The sequence below is a fragment of the Pogona vitticeps genome, chromosome 2 (genome assembly GCF_051106095.1).
Source record: "Pogona vitticeps strain Pit_001003342236 chromosome 2, PviZW2.1, whole genome shotgun sequence".
Taxonomy (NCBI): domain Eukaryota; kingdom Metazoa; phylum Chordata; class Lepidosauria; order Squamata; family Agamidae; genus Pogona; species Pogona vitticeps.
This window is the reverse complement of record NC_135784.1, coordinates 292,451,897-292,469,442: the sequence shown is the minus strand read 5'-3', so window position 1 is coordinate 292,469,442 and position 17,546 is coordinate 292,451,897. Positions and strand designations below refer to the sequence as shown.

At 41.3% G+C, this 17,546-nt stretch overlaps 1 protein-coding gene across 3 annotated transcripts in view; it reads right to left on the bottom strand.

The window, feature by feature from the left end:
- Window positions 1-3,005: 3,005 nt before the first annotated feature.
- Window positions 3,006-17,546, bottom strand: part of LIFR (LIF receptor subunit alpha) — a 108,542-nt gene continuing 94,001 nt past the window's right edge. For all 3 annotated transcript variants that reach the window (XM_020795687.3, XM_020795688.3, XM_072992823.2), the window contains exons 17-20: window positions 12,940-13,092; window positions 10,944-11,037; window positions 9,645-9,720; window positions 3,006-8,368 (exon numbers count right to left, since the gene is read on the bottom strand). In XM_020795687.3, the coding sequence (XP_020651346.3) occupies window positions 7,730-8,368; window positions 9,645-9,720; window positions 10,944-11,037; window positions 12,940-13,092 (962 nt within the window). In that variant the 3' untranslated portion in view covers window positions 3,006-7,729. The remainder of the gene's footprint in view (window positions 8,369-9,644; window positions 9,721-10,943; window positions 11,038-12,939; window positions 13,093-17,546) is intronic.

The following is a 17,546-nucleotide window of genomic DNA, read 5'->3' as shown; positions in this document are numbered from 1 at the left end:
TAGGTTCTGACCCATTTAGCATGCTGTATGTCTTTCCCGGAAGGAACAAGAAAAGTACAGTGAGGCAAAAAGGTTGCATTTTTGCTTATTCTGTGATTTCAGTGGAAGTACTTGTGAGATTTAACAGGTTTTACAGTCTTTTCTGGGTGTATGTGCGTATAAATTCAGACAGCAAAAAACATGCATTATTGAATCTATTCTGGCTTGAAAACATTGAAAATATGTTTAATTGAGTTCTACTGTGACATTTTGGCATCAAGGGTTGTTGTTTTTTACACAGAATCTGGGCAACATTAAGTACTGAAGATTTATTTTATGACTAGTGAACTTCAATAATATTATTTTATGACTAGTGGACCTCAATAATTTTCCCAAGTGCACCCCAAGGAGAGAAAGTTTATGAACCTCTGGAATAGTGTTGCAACAAGAGGGTATTATTGCTACTACAAATTAATGGAGCTTTCTAGGGTCAGACATTATTCTTCCCGTGATTCTGCACACAGAGATGGAATTAAATAAAGCTTATTCCTAAGGAAAAGTATATATAAGTATCTGAAAAGTGTGTAACAAAATACATTTATTGAAGTTCATGACAGTATTCTAGCAAAATTCATAATGCACGGGTATTACAGAGAAAAAGCAGTACATTGCCATACAAATAGCCAGGCGAAACAGCTTTTGGTTCATGCTAAATTCAGTATATTAGTACTACATAATTTATATAGCTTCAGTCTCTCCTCCATAGCTGTATTTTTCCAATATTATTCTCAGTTCTAAGTGTCTCTTTCTGGTCAGTTTCAAAAGATAACAGTTACTTGTAAGTTTGCTATTTTTCCTCATATTGACATTTCTAAAATGTGGCTCCAGCAGATAGATTTGATGTATACACATGCTCAGATGTTCAGTGAGGAGACAACACCAGCCACCTGTTTACCACGTGGCACAAAAAGCCTGCAACTGCAAATCGGTATTCAGGGTTGTAGATGAGCTAGGACATCAAAGCCCCAGGACTTTCTGTGTGGCAAGAACTATAATATAATCAGTCTCCTCCTTCAGGTTTCCCTGTTCCCTCTCAGCTTGGATAGGGTCCTCACAGTATCTTGGAGCAAAACAGATTTTCCCCAAGAATGGGTACATTGTTGTAAACGAGTCCTCTTCTAATGAGAAGTTATTTGATACTTTGCTATTGAATGGACAATTAAGAAACATTAGGTTTATAAAAGACTTGCTCTACGTTTATTAATATAAACCAATTCCATTTTTTTTGCATTTTTGGATTCTTCCTGTGGTGGGACAAGTATTCAGACTGCCATAATGAGCACCTGCACATCCATTATTTACCATTGGTACTGGGATGCATTATTTCAGGGAATGTACCTAGTAAATGCTTGCACAAAACCCACTAATTTGAACTAAACCAGGGATTTCTGAAACTCCCACGGGACCTGTCCCTCCTCTTTTTTTTTCTTTTCCTTTCAGGAAACAGTATAGCAGTAAGTTACTAAGGGTGCAGGATGAGATTCCAAAGAGTCTCAAAAAAAGACCCCAGAGACCAGAATACAGTATATAACAATAGCGTACATTCAGTTGCATATATCATGCAAATTTGCGTAAGAGACAAAAATGATACCTGAGCCATTTTGGCATTGAATCATAAAGTTCACCAGTCCAGTTTACAGAGACTGGACGCACAGCTACATTAGATTAAATTGTCTGAAGGAGAGGAAGAAATGATAGGCAACTTTTGAGTTCTCCAGTCAGTTCAATATTATAATGCGAAATATATATATTTAAAAAAACACTGAATTTCCTTCACATTCATTACATATATTTTAATATGCTATCTACATTTTAATAAAAACCATCAGAATTTACTGAGCTATATAAAACACAACATGTATTATACAAGTAACATTATTTACAATAACCCTACCTCCCCAACTCCTCCCTCCCCAATCCCTATTTCTTCTGTGTCTCTGCCTAATCTCACTGCAGGAGATTTCACATTCTCAGTGATGGCCTTGAAGCCACACACTCAATGAAAAGTAGCAATTGACCAAGATCAAGAACCACCCCAGTTTGCTATGCTTATGTAGACAAATCCTAAATCACTCACTGGTGTAGGTTCACTGAAAGTTACTTATGCTAGTGGTCTGCAGACATTTCATTCATCACCACATGCATTTCACAGACAGATCTCCTAAGAATCCCCCATGTGTGCAAGCAGCATACAGACCGGTTTGCTACAGCGTTATGCCAACAGAGTGTGCACCTTAAAATACACACGATGCTGCCTTGCATATTTACATTTCCAGGGAGGGTCAAGACCAATTTCTTTGGTCTCAGAAGAGTTCTTTCTTTAAGGCTTCATTTTCAGGCCTCTACATCTGAGCACATCAAAGTTGTGGTAACTCAAAGCAGCAAGTGTGAAGATGGGGATATTACAGTGCCCCACAGTATCTGAAATCTGTGGACTCGGCGTGGCTCATTGGAGAAACACATACTCTTTGGTGGCTTGAGGCACTTGCAAGACGTGCTTCCACTAAATCTTGAGTGGGCAACGGAAACCTTGAGATGAACATAGGCACTCTCTGGCAGAGTACTTTGGGGGAAATAAAACCTTAAAAGACAGCTTTTCTGAAACAACAATGAACCATCTCTTTCCCTGTCCATTGTTTCTCCCTGTCCATGTAAAAGAAACCTCAAGATCTAAATTGCCAACAGTTTTTAGGTTAGGATTGTTCAGGACGTATCTACGACCTCCTTTGTTTAGCCCTTAGCGGTGATCCTGAAATGCTGAGAGCCATCAAAGCCTTTGCTCTCAGAAATTCTTGACCAGCTCGTGAAGACCTGGCTATCTGCCTCATGACTAGAGATGGGGACAAACTGCTGGTTTGTCCCAGTTCGCTTATTGGTAAAATAGGTGTTTGGTGTTTCATAGCCCGCCCTCCTCTGGTGGGTGCCCACTCAGAGGCAGCACCCTGGCTTCCCTGCCACACCTCCTTTGGGTGCTGAGTGGGTGCCTTCAGGACAGGGAAGCTCCAAACACTTGTTTAGTTCATAAATGAATCAGTACAACCCAATACACTGGCAATTCATACCCATCTCTACTCTGACTTGAGATTTTGTGTGGATCATTTACAATTCCCTGGCACTATCTTATTAGCAGTGGAACAAGCTGTCTATCAATGTCAAGCCATAGAAGCAACCTTCTGAATCCTTTTGGGCTGTTTCTGATGTGCACTTTAAGAGACAATAATGAGCATATCACTCAAAAGTATAATCCAAATTGGTGCCAATCCTCCTGCTTACAACCGTAAAGGTAACCCAGCAGATCAACAAATCGTGGCACAATCCACCAACCCACCACACCCTCACATGGTCTCCACTGAAGAGAGAACCAACAGGCAACGGATTGCATCACAGCAAAACAAATCCAAGATCTTCCCATGAGAGGAAAGCTAGCTATCCACAGGGGTGAAGCACATCCATTTGTTTCCAAAGTCATAGCTTACAAAATCATTTTTTGTGAGGTATATCAGATGCAGGTTACTAAAAATATACATCCTAAACACATCAAAAATTCCATTTAAAAATTAAAAAATAAATGTGAATTCACAGTTCCTTTCCTCCCCATCTGTAAAGACTAAGCAACAAAACGGTTATGCTGACCTTGAAAATACTATTCTATTTTTTCCAAAATAAAATAAATTTTAAAATGAGGTTTTTTAAAAAAAAAAAAAAACACAAAGATATAGCTACAAACAAACTAGAAGAAGCTTCTGAATTAGCTGACTGGGCAATGTTACTGGGGAGCAGTACAAAAAGGAGTGCCAGAAAGCATTTCTTGCAAGACGGACAACAGATTTTGTAACCAATCTTAAGCTTCCTTTCAGAATATCATTTTCAGGCCAGCTCTAGAAATGGCAAACAAACATTTCCTAGATCTTAGAACTTCAGAGCCATCGATCATCAAGTCCAGCCTCTGTCAAGGAGGCCCAGTAGGGAATCAAACTCCCAACCTCTAGCTCCCCAGCTAAACCATTTAATTCAGTTCCATTCTTTTTAAAATTCCTTTTCCTTTTTTTCTCTTGCTATCCAACACTTCAGGCATTAAGAAAAGCTGTCTCTGCTACCCTCGAAATTTTAAATGCAAAAAGACAAGATAAAGAACTAGATACCTACATTTCTATCAATGCTTATAAAACTAAGTAGCAGCACCAAAAGAACAAATATGCTTCGTGGAAGACTGGAGGCTCCCTATACGTCATTCCCCCCATATCTTTTAATGCCTTACAAGCTAGTTAAGAAGTAGTATAGTGGTATTTAGTCTCAAAATAGTCCAGTAGGTAACTGCCCCCATACTTGATTTGAGTAGAACCAGTTGGTTTAAGGAGGTTATGACACTCCAGATGCTGACTCCCATCAAATTCAGCTAGCATGGATAGCAGGAATGATGGGAACAATAGTTAGACTTCACCTAGGGGTTCACAGGTACACCTCCCCCCCCCACCGGAAGCATTCTCATCCCTGACACATTTGTGTGTATGTGTTGTTGACAGTGGGGTGGGATTTTACCAGAAAATGTTAGGTCAAAGTTAATCTAGGCACGACCTAAACTGTGCACATGTAATTAATGTTTCATGTGGTTTGTTAAAAGCCCTTGAGGAAACTGGAAAAAAATATGTGGTATATCGCCTTGTTTTGATGGACTCGAGTCAGAACAGAGCGCTTGGTCTGTCTTAGGGGCAAGTGCTGTGCAGCCAGATCCAATTGGCTGTGTTGTGTCTTGCCATTCCGACTCACTGTACGTGATTCTTAACAGTCTAGGATTATAGGGACAAAAAGGGAGAGGGGCACGGGAGGAATACAGCCAGTGTAATAGCTGATAAAAAAATGTAGTTGGTGTGTTGAGTTTTTCTCCAGAAGCATCTGCTCCCCATCTTTCATTTTGGCCCTCTAAAACAGCATGTTGGCACAACATTGTTTGCACAGCTGCAGCATGTTGTTTCAAAACGTTTCTGATCGATTGGCGATGCTGTTTTTACTCATGTGTTTGTGAATATGCTTCCCCAGCACATCTTGGGCAGGGTGAGATGAACCGTTCTCTTGATGTAAGACCAGTTACCCAAGGACAGGATGAATGTGTGAACACTTGGAAGGAAAAACGAACACAGTGTATTGTCAGAGAGAAAGGAAGAATTTGTTTCTACCTAGAAAACTGATTTGAGATGGAAGGCATCCACATGGAAGTAAGCATTTTTGTTTTGGGTTATGCAAATTGCCATTTTGCTCAAGAACTACGCTGCATAAAAATCTTTTTAGGAAGGTGATACAAATGACCTGATACAGATTAATACTCTGCCACACACTGCAGACTAGATACTCTCAAGAAGGAAGTACAAAGCCCTGCAAAATATACATTAAAACTAGCTTTAGAAAATGGAAGGCACTCTCCTAATTCATCAGCGCTGCCTTCAGATTTCAAGAATTGTTTGATGTCACAGCTAATGCTATAGTCCCTCAAATAAGGATTTTTTAAAAAAGACTACAAAATGTAAACGCTGAGGGATAAGCATTCTTTTAAAAAAAGAACAAAAGGGAACCTGGAAACAGAGTGAGGGCCTTCCCTTTTGCTTAATGCAATAAATGGAAGAGGCTCTCACACTGAAAGGCACTCCAGAAATGAAACCACTCTCTGAAGGCAAGAAATCAAAAAACTAGTAGTTTCCATCCCTCTTCTCTTGAAATGACCAGGCAAATATGGCAAACCTGAATATAGGTGAGGAAATCAATTCTCTTGGAAAGCAGCTGAAAAAGACAGTGTCACGATTTGCAAGAAAAATCTCAACCCAGCTCAGCTAACGTGGAAGTTTCAGTTGCTCAGCAGAGATGCAGGAGCCAAAAGAGTGATCCTCCCCCCCCGAACTTGATTTCTAGACTGCGCTACGTACTGCATGTTGAATAGGTTGTTCCCCATGAGGCAACCTTAATAGCTTTGCAGTTCAGACTTATGTCTATCCCAAAGTGCTAGCTCCATAAGCGGTGTGTAGTCACAGACTTGCACTAGAAGGAATACACTGTTAAGCTTACAGCTAAGAGCTGATTTGCCTGTGTGTGCAAGACAGCAGTCCACCTGATCGTATCTCAAAGCTCTTTACTTGAAACATTCAATGATAACACCCACAATTTTCAACACAATATTTCCAAAGCATCCATGCACAAGTGAAATCTGCTCTCCACTTGTTATACTTGGAAATATTTGCAAGGACGTCCAGGGTAGTAGTGATGGCTCTATATGTGAGGGTCACATGTGAAACATATTCACAGACATTTCCCAAGGATAATGTTTCTCCTCAGACTGTAGACAGAAAGGGTTCAAATTTATCCTGTTGGTTTTAAGTGTTATTTGTGCCGAAGATGATGTTCGGAAGACTTGCTAAACATCTTGCTTGAATTCTCCTGGAAACTGACAAAGGTACAAAGTCATGGTTTCCCAGGATACAGGCAACTATACCTAAGGCATAAGACTCACAGCAGTGGCATACACTTGAAGCTGTCTGAGTGTCTGAACCACTTCAGAGGCAGGTGGAGCTCACACTATTGAACTGTACTTGAAAACGAAGCAGTGAAAGTCCCCTCACGGAAAAAGAGCAAACTGTAGAACGAGGCTCTAGCCTACCATGACCATCGCAGGTCAATGCACAGCAGTCAATTCCTTCCTTCTACTTTGTGTTTAAAAAGATCCACAAATGATGCTGCTTCTAAAAATTGCCATTGAAACATTTATCTATTCCTGACTGAGCTTTGAAAATCAGTGTCACACTCATTTTTGCACCCCTGAGTCAAAACTATTGCATATACATCAATATACAGCAGGTACAGAAAGTAGCCAAACCTGGGCATGTCTACCGAACTCACGGGAGACAGCCACAGCGGAGGCTGTCTTAGGCAAATGATCTACAAGGGTGTAAATTCCATTCAAACTGGTTTAGCCCTCCTCAGAAATAAAATAACCAAATGAAAGGGTCCTATATGTCCCACAGAAATCAGAGACAAAAAAAAAAACCATTTCAAGTGACTAAAGTCATCTACCGAGCAGTTTGAGAAACAGTGCCTTAAAACCATCAACCATAGCGTTGTGTTAATGGTATGGTAGTGTTTTTGTTGAGTACTGTAGTGTTAGTTTGGGTACAGTACACTTAAAACCACCATGTGATGTAGTGTTTATGCTGCACAGGGTTTGGGTGCCCAAAACCTTAAAACTATTGGGAATAAATATTATTTGATCAGACAATGAAATCCCAATCCTGGCTAAATTGATATAGATCTAGGATTCTGAAACATAATAACCCACATAACTGGATTTAGGCTAACAGATCAGGCTTACAATCATCCCCCTCAACCTTCATTCAAAACGGGGAACTTAAAAACAGCCACAAGAAAGAGATTCTACTGACAGCAGGACTAAGGGGAGGGAGGGCATCTGCTCAAAAGCAGAAATGACCTGCTGCTCTTTGGCTTTGGATAGGGTTAACTCAGAATACCAACCAGGGAGCTAGTACTTCTGCCACCCATAAAAGGGACTATTGTCACTTCCAATGTAAATTAAAACAACATTCAATTTCACTGAAATGAAATAATAAAACCCTCTGGGACATTTGCCTCCAAGGGTGATAAAAGCAGGTCCCAGCAAAGAAGCTGTTCTCAGGGCAACCTCAGATGGCGGTTAATCATTTGGTTTGTTGTGAAAGAAGTTAGTAAAGGACCACCCAGGATTAATGACTTTTGGGGAGTCTTCGTCCTCTTTGGATGGAATCAAAAACTGTCGAGAATTGACTGAGCACGGGCTTCCAAAGGAGGCGTTTTCATTGTTGCTCTCCATGGATACTGGAGAATCTGGACAGCCCGCGCTCCAGGAGGGCCCGTTCCCTTGAGGTCTATAGCCTGCCTCTTTGTCCAAGTCCTCTTCTACAGATGAGGCTCCCTCGATTTTTCTTAAACCATTAACTGGCAGCTGCATCTGCGGTTTGTAGCCTGCGGCAGCTACACAATCCACTTCTAAATCTTCTTTGGGACTCACTTGAGCAGGATACATTGTCTGGACATCAATATAAACGACCTGGGAAGATCCCAGAGATCCATCTACCGGTGGGTTCAAGATCTCCTCTTCAACAACAGATGGGCAATAGGAGACAACGATGTGGCTCTCAGATTCAGAGTCAAAACCATCTTCAGGAAGTTCTTCTGCCACAGGTGATACAATGGCTGTATCCTCAATCTTCACGCATGGGAGCTGTGTTTCAACCACTTCAATATTATTGGGTGTACAGGGGTTCATTTCCAAGGTTTTAGAATTAGGGTTCCCCTACAATTAGAAAACAAAAATGTTAACCATGCTCAGCATTTACAAGCATTAAAAAACTGGACTGCTTTGGATTAGGGGGACATCATTAAGGCCTAACTTTGTAGAGTTTTCTTGTTCTTTAAAAACCATGTATACAATTTTTATTCTATTTTAAAGGGCCAGAAAAATAATGAAGTTTCTCAGGATGTCAGTGTGGTCAGGCACCAGGCTTTTCCTTTTGCCCCTTGCACAGATTTGAAGCAAAGGTTTTGTATTTACAGCATAAAATAAAATGGAAATAAAACACAACACTTTAAAAGTACACCATATTTTAAGTAAGCTATTCGGTCATTAAATCTATCTGTTCCCAATCTATAAATTAAGCGCATTTCATCTAGGTAACTTGAAGCTGAAGGCACTTTCATTATGCAACATATACTAGACTTAACACCCACATGCATTATAATGAGCAGTGCCCTTGCTCGTTACTCAAAGAACCGCCACCACTTCGACTGGGAAAGATTGGCTGGAATCACAATTTTATGCCATGCAACTATGATGATGTCATCAGCCACAGCCATTTGGGAGGAATTAGAATCCCCACCTCAGTTCCAGGGATCCCTCAGGATCCCTTTTGTCCTGAGAAAGCCTTGGGAGCCACAAAACAATACACGCAAATGACTGCTCCTGGTCCCATTGCTATCTACTGGAAGAGATCAGTATTTTGAAGAAGCAACTGCCCATCACAAAGGACATTTTTATATACATTATCTTTGGGAACAGTGCAGTGTGGTGGCATTCTCTGTCAGCTGAAGCGGCCAAACTATCTGTACAGGCAGCATCAGGTAGATTATGCTACAAATGCCTGTTCTACATGGGAGCAGGACATGGGATGTGGATAAAGAGAGTGTCCGTGGTTGTTCCAGTAATTACACATACACACACAAACCAGAGTTCTTGGCCCCCAAATATTCAATAACAGAGGGGAGAGGAGAAAGGGCTGTGTGGGGAGAGGAACCTTTGGAACAAGGATAAGAGCTTTTTTCAGAAACATTTTCAGATCTTGCTCTGTTTAGATGTCCATCAGCCCTCTTCCTGTACTCATTCTCTCAAGAGTAGAAGACATCTTTTCCTGCTTATCACATCCATGAATACTCTATAAATTCAGCAGAAAGTCCCTCCTCACTCAATGGGAAAACAGAGAGATGTTCCCATTCTCTTCAACCCTCCCAAACTCCATCATCTTTCAAACTCTTACCAATGACAGAACAGAATGGTAAAATACATTAAAAATTACCTCAGGACCCTTAGGGAAATCCAGAGCTTTACAGTTCTCAGGGTTTGGAATATCAGGATAGAAGGTTTCTTTAATCCTTTGGAAACAAGAATGCTAATGTCAGAAACAGCCACGGTATTCTCTGCATCAACATATTTTTCAGGCACAGCATCAGGCACCCCCATTTTAAAAATCCTGAGGTAGTCGAGTGTCTTCCTGCACTCATGGCAGCTTTAGCAGTGCTCCAGACACCTCCAACATTCCCTACGAAATGACAAAAAATGTACCCCTCCCCTCTTTCTCTCAAGCAGGAGGCAAAGCAATTTGAAACCACACAAATTTTGGTTGACTATTAATTTATTGCACTTATATTCTGTCATTCTGCCAAAGAGTTGCACTTACGGGTGCTAATAATGACAAACAAACAAACAAATCCAATTAAAACAAAACAGAAACAATTCAGTAAAAAAAAAACCCTGATAATTTGCAATGACAACAGAACAGAATGACTCCAAGATGGATGTCTAGAGCAGCCTCTTTTTGGCCACACCCATAAACACTATATGAAAGAAACATAGGCCAAATCAGGATTGTACAAGTTGCATAACCAACCTTATAAGATGGCGTGTAAAGAACTGTTTCCAGTCTGTGGCCCCCTTCAAATGTGCCAGGGATCCCCGGGCGGGGGGGGGGCATACGGCACCCATTAAGAATGGCTGGTCTGAGGAGCCCCTTGCAATATTTGACAAAATGTTGAGGTGCAACGTACAATTTGCAATGTGGTGCAAAGGATCTAGTGGGTGCTCTTTGAGCTGAGTGTCAGCCCCTGTTCTAAAACAGTACATAAGGAGCACATGAAATGTCTCTTCAGATTGATCGTATGCATTATAGACTGAGTTGGGGATGACCATAGGTCAACCATTTACAAACAAGCAATATGGTAGAAGCAAAGCAAGGAACAGTAATCCCAAGCAAAAGAGGAAGAGATTTATTACTGCTCCATGCAATACAATTATGCAATGCTCCTGGTGTGGTCTGAAAGAATAATTTACCAGTTGCTTTCTTGCTGTGCATGCCACTGCACAGAACTTTGCAACCTTGACTGTCACTTCACTTGAAGAATCAGAAAGGAGGGGGTAGACATGGTACTTGTCCGATCTGCCTGCTGGTAGCTCCCAAATCACCACCCCAAAGCTGCTCAGCTCCACATGACACCACAGTATCAGCTGTGCTGACCAAAAACGAATGCTTGTTTACCTGCTTTAACAGTTTCTGTCTTAATGGCAAGGAAAGAGAAGTTTGATAAATGTCAATAGTTACCATTCTCTCTTCCTGTAGCAAAGGATGCTGGTCACCACCGCCAAGACGACAACAATAGCCACGGGGATAAGGATGGCAATGATTAATCCTACCGCTACAAAATTGATGAAATGAAAAAATGTAGAGGAAAACAAATCCAGCAGTTAATAACATCTCTTCATTGTCTAGGCCCAAGTTACAGATCTGCTACAATGGCTTTTTTTATATTCAACCAGTTTTCCAAGAAATAGCTGATCTTCTTGTTTATTGGGAATGCAAGTGACTGACAGACAGCTGTCAATGCCCTTTTCTGCTGCTGCTGAACTGGAAATATTGTATGCACTAAAGGAACTGCATTGCATCCTTGGTCCAATTCTTCAATGTGACCTAATTCCAGAATTTAAATGCTCTACCCAGCCCCAAATGGTTATACACATGTGGAGAACGTCTGAATGGGGTTGCAGAACTTTTGCCTTCAAATGCTTCAGACTTCAACTTTCATTGTCCCACCTAGGATGACAAACGGAAATATGGGAATGGAAGTCCAAAACTTCTAGAAGGCTAAAGGTTCCTTACTGGCTTCCCTTTAAAATTTGTATCCCCAATAGATAAATCATAGGCTTCTAAATAAAATGCAGAAAAATTATGGGCAAAGTTGTAACATAAGTCCAAGAAAGTAGATTGACATTTGAGATGTTTCTTCTGTTTATACTGTGTGACACACAGCACATTTTTCTTGGCCTGAAATTTATGGGAATGAATTCACCAGCAGCGGCAGAGTGCTACTGATTAAAGCTTTCCTTCTACAGCTCCAGTGCACACATGACTTGTACATAATGCGGTGAAGTTGCATGTGCCCCCAAAACTGACATGACCTGCAGCGACATGACCTGCGGTGACAGATCGTCATTGAATATTAACTTCCTTCTATGATTTTGGGGCACATGCAACTGCAGGATTTCAGCCATTATCTTTTCTGTTCACAATAGGAACCAAGAAATGGATTACAACATTTGCAAACCTGAAGATACAGTGGTGCCTCGCTTAATGATTGCACCGCATTACGACGAATCCACTTTCTGACGATCTTTTTGTGATCACAAAACGATGGTCTAAATGGGGGAATTTCGCTTTGCGATGATCGGTTCCCTGCTTCCAGAACCGATTCTTTGCGAAACGATGTTTTTAGAACAGCTGATTGGCGGTTTCAAAGTGGCCACCGGGTAATTTAAATGGCTCCCCACTGTGTTTAGGGACAGATTCCTCGCTATACAGACAGTGAAAATGACTGCCGTATGGAGGAGCTTCGCTGGACTGTGAGTTTTTACCCCATTGGAATGCATTGAACAGGTTTCAATGTGTTTCAATGTGGTTTTTATTTTCACTTTACAATGTTTTCGCTTAACGGCAATTTTCCTGGAACAGATTATCGTTGTTAAGAGAGGTACCATCGTAAACACAAATATCAGTCATGCATAAAATATGTAAATAGTGCCACGTTTTCCTCCTTTAAATCTATTCTCAAAAGGTAGCTTTTTCTGTGCACTTTCACTGAACTCCCTTTAACAGTTCCGTGTTCTTGAATTAAAACTCCCAGAAGCCTTCCCCACTAGCTGTGCTAACCAGGATTTCTGGACACTGTAGTCCAAGAACACTGGGGACCCAAGGTTGGGAAGCACTCCTTTAGCATAAATTTCCAAGTGCACTCAAGCTTACCGTAAGAACACATATACTTCTACTCCACTGGTCTAGTCTCTTCCTATTCCCACTCTTCTCACTATCAGTCTTAGATTCTACCTTCCTCAGGGCAGGAATCTGCTCATTTTCTTCACTGACATGGATGGTGGTGAACAATCAGAGCTATAATATTATGAGGATCTTTGAGTAATTCAGGATGTTACTCAAGAGATTTGCTGTAAACTGTACCATTACCCCCAAGAGGGCTCACATACCAGTGTGCAAATGCAAGCATGCACATGCACACACACACACCTATCTGAAATCTCCACCCTCTTACCATTTTCCTTTGTGACCACGTGCAAACTGCTGGCAGGCCCGGTTCCCCCAGCTGTGTAGCCGCTTAAGTTCAGGTGGTAGCTGGTCTTTCCCTGAAGCTTTGATATTTTTAATGTTTTCCGGTTCAAGTCAGTAATGTTAATTTCTTGGTGGCCTGGTAAAAAATAGAATTCCATAAGAAAAAAGAAAAAGAAGAACAAGAATTGAACAGTAAGAACAAACAATATGAATATTGGGGAGGGAGGAGTGAAATTAGGAAAACCGGTATATAGAGTGACTTGTATGTGAAAATTTGGTAGAATGAGCTTTATACAGAGGTAAATACAGTAGGACTGTGGTATGTGCAGACAATCATTTCCCAGTCTCATCCCTATGGATGCTGAAAAACGCAGAAGTATTGAACAGTCTACATTGCACAGTCGCTTGCTCTCTATAGTGGCTAGTTCTGGTAAATACACCCTAGAAATATGTATAAGTACATATTTTAGGAGAGTGGGTTTAGTATTTTCAGGCGGTGGACAATGAATCATCAGATACTGATCCCATAAATAAGGGTGTCCTACTGTATTAATATGCACTCACTTAACATTGTAACAGCAACTTTATCCTTAGACAAGGTTTCTGTAGCAGAGGAATTGCATAATCCCATTTTGGTATCTGCAGCCACTAAACTGGCCTTATTAACATGGCTTTAAGAGCAGACTGACATCCTGAAATTGTCCAGATTTCTCCCTGATCTCCTCTGATGTGGGGCTCTGAATTACCTGGACCTTTTGTTATTTAAAGACACATGTCACATTAGAAACTCCCCATCATACAGAGTGTTTCATGATATTGCCACTATACTTTTGTTCATTCACTTTTCCCCCTCTGTTTTGCTAAATATGCATATATAGGCCTGAAAAACAATGCTACAAAAAGACCTGGTATTGATACATAGAAATGTACCTCGATTCTTTGGTGAGGCAGTTGACCTATAAGTATGCACACTCATGAGCATCATTAAGGGGCCACAACCAAAAGAACCCTTGAATAATCGTGTATTTAATCATATAATCGATTACTCATTTGTTCACAGTGGTGTTTTTTTTTAAGAAGGCATATGCACACTGGGATTGTGAAGGGGGCGGCGGCAAGAGAGTTAAAACCCACAGCAGATTCTACATGAACAAACAGAAATAGATGGGGCTCAGCAACAAACGTTTACAGTGGTCAGATTTCAGCCTGGGAGCCCCATTCTTCCTCCCACTCAGTTTGACACACCCACTCCCAACACTTAAAAGAAAAATTCCCTCAGCAAGCACTGCACAGTCCCTTGGTACGTTCAGGCCACTCTTGGGACTTTTGCAAGTTGAACTGTTGTGTCAAACTGTAACTTTCAACATCCCCAGCCACCACGCTAGCTAGGGATGACAAGGCTATAGTCCAATATAACCTGATGGCACCTAACAGAGTTAGGGAGCTATAGAATGTTTTCCAGAGTAAACCAGATCAAAAGTGGTGGAACAATGAGAATCAAAGAAATAATAAAAGAATTAGAAACACTGCATCACCCCCCAATATACGCATGTGAAAACTTTTCTAGCTAATGTGCTTCATATGCTTAATGTGGTCATTCATGTGCAAAAGCAGAAGAAAGCTATAACCCTCGCTTCCCTGTTGCAATAGATTTAAAGGTAAAAGGTAAAGGCTCCCCTTGACAATTTGTCCAGTCGTGTCCGACTCTAGGCAGCGGTGCTCATCCCAGTTTCCAAGCCACAGAGCTAGTGTTTTGTCCGCAGACAATCCTCCGTGGTCACGTGGCCAGCGCGACTAGATGTGGAACGCTGTTTACCTTCCCACCAAGGTGGTACCTATTTATCTACTCGCATTTTTGCATTTTGCATGCTTTCGAACCTCTAGGTTGGCGGGAGCTGGGACAAGCGACGGGAGCTCACTCCGTCGCATGGATTCGATCTTACGACTGCAGGTCTTCTGACCTTGCAGCACAGAGGCTTCAGTGGTTTAACCCTGGAGGAATTATAGCAGCACCACACTTGATTTAACTGCTAATTGGCTGGCCATTGTTGGAAAGGAGGCAACAAATCTATGAAAAGTAAGTGATGTACTGGAGAACAGGTGATGGGAGTATGCAAAGGATCCTACTTCTAATAAACTGGAAACACAGATTTCAGGAAACGGGAAATGCATAAAACAATTTTCAAAAGATGGAGGAGTATTTTTGTAAACCTTTTCTTGCCTGCAGCACCATTCATATTGTCGAACTACAGTTTGTTGATAACGCAGCACACAAAAACACCCCTGATGATTTTGCAGGCCTGGATTTCATGACGTTGTAGGCTACGCTGCCTGCCTCAAAGACCAGTGTATATAAAGATAGCATGAATCTTCCCACCCCACCCCACAGTGAACTCTGCAGACAGCACATCATAGTATTCTTCCTGTTTCTGCAAGCTCAGTGTCGTCTCTACAGCTACCCTACTAAAGCCTCCATAAGAGATTCTGAAGACCATTCTTAAACAGAAGCCACCTCATTTCTGCAGATCCAGCATCAACAGGTAAGATTGTCTCTGGTCTTGGGAGGCTTCTAATAAACATGGCCATTTTTGTAGCAGGAATCCCATGATGGTGGCGGTCATGACGACTCTGTGTATTCTTTCAGCCGCAGTTGCACAGGCACACAAGACAATTCTGTAGCTTGGAGCAGCAGGCAGTGAGCTAATTTCTGTGGCCTGCAGGCTGTACGCTGGAACGGCACGTGGCTTCCACACCCACACTTCTGAACAGCATTGCAGCAGACCACACTCGTGCTGCTTCTGTTAGCTGCTATGGACCCAATGTCATCCATGAGACACCTCTACATTCTCAGTTATATCTATTTAGGGATGGGACATGTGAAATCTTTTCTAATTTTTCATCAGCATCTTCTTCTGCCCTCATTTTGGGTGATGCATTTCTTCTAAACTGGTAATATATGAATGCCCATCGTAGGAGGGAAGCAGGTGGATGCCTGTAGTGTACCAAAGGACAGTTTACTGACCAATTTTCAGAAATTCAAGCCAAACATTCTGTTCAGGGCAGAACATGACATAGGTTCCTGTGCAGTCCTCAGATGCTACCATTACAAAATACTGCCTCTGTATTTTATATTCCAGAACTAAGAGTCATGGCCTTTGCTAAAGTATTCTATCCTGAATGTTTGCAAGGACTATGAAAAAAATGCCCTTAATAATTATCACTTATGCAAGAGAGATACAACAAATCTGGCTGGGATAAGATGACTGAATCACCAATAGAGCTTCAATTTCTGAGGGTCAATGTGGACAACATACTTTGCATGTATTTAGAAGAGATGCTCCTCAAGTGGTGAACAATATCTGTCATGGCACATACTTTTCTCACTTCCATTTCATGGATTTAGTGGTGCTCACTTTTGTGATCTATCACACTAGAAGGCAAGCACAAACTTACTCAAGTTTCACTGAGAAGGAACTTAAATTTGAGAAGATCCATTTGATTCATTCCACTTAACATCTAATTTGATCCAGGGATGGTAACAATGCTTGGGAGTGCAGGTTTTATTACAAAGATTTGGGAGAGTTTTGGTGGCCAATAAATAGAAGGAATGGCTTTTTTCCTAGCAATGTCTATCCTCTGTTTGAAATAACAATTAAATGGCAGTGAAATAATAACACAAGTTACTTTAATGTAACAGTGAAAATGGCAGGTCATACCCTCTTAACTGTGGGGTATCCCTTCATTTCTGGGGTGTTTCCTCCCCCAGTCATAACTCAACAGTCCCTTCCTGTGTTATAAGACATGTAGCACAAGAGTGGCAAAGAGTCCAGCATTTTGTTCAGTCTTCCAAAATTATTTTTTTTCATTAACTGTAGAATCATCTCATCTGGCAGGCAAACCTAATAAATTGTCCTACTAAATTATCCTTGCAGGGGAAAAAAAAACCCTGCTTGCATTGTAGCATGATCTCATTCAGTAGGTGTGCCTAGGAAATGTTTCAAAGTTATTTCTGGATGCACTGTAGCGTCGCTCCCAACAGGTGCACGAAATAAACCTTGGACAATTATGCCCGAGTGCACTGTGGCACTGTTGCCATCTCCTCCAATGGGCATATAAAGCTAAGCTTGAAAATTTGTCTTTATGCACATGATGCCACTGGTGTTGTCTCATGTGGAAGACACGCTTACTCAGTCGTACAAAATTATTTCTAAGCATGTTGTAGCGTTGTTGCATCCTGTAGGCATGTCCATTACATAGTGCAAAATTGTATCTTTGTGCACTGCAGCATCGTTTCAGCCAGTAGGCGAGTCCCAGAAATCTTGTGAAGTTGTGTTTCAGGGCACTGCGGTGCCATCTTATCCATTTTGCACGCCTAGCAAATTTCATAAATTTATATTTCAGCAGATCGTAGCGCCTTCTCGCCCAGTAGGCATACCTAGTAAATTGTGCAAAGTTGTGCCGTAGTGCACTGTAGCGCTGTTTCGTCCAATAGGCATACCTAGTAAATCTTGAAAAAATCTTTCTCAGCATACTAGAACGTTGTCTCATCCACTGGTTCCACCTAATAGTCCTTGAAAACTTATCTCTAAG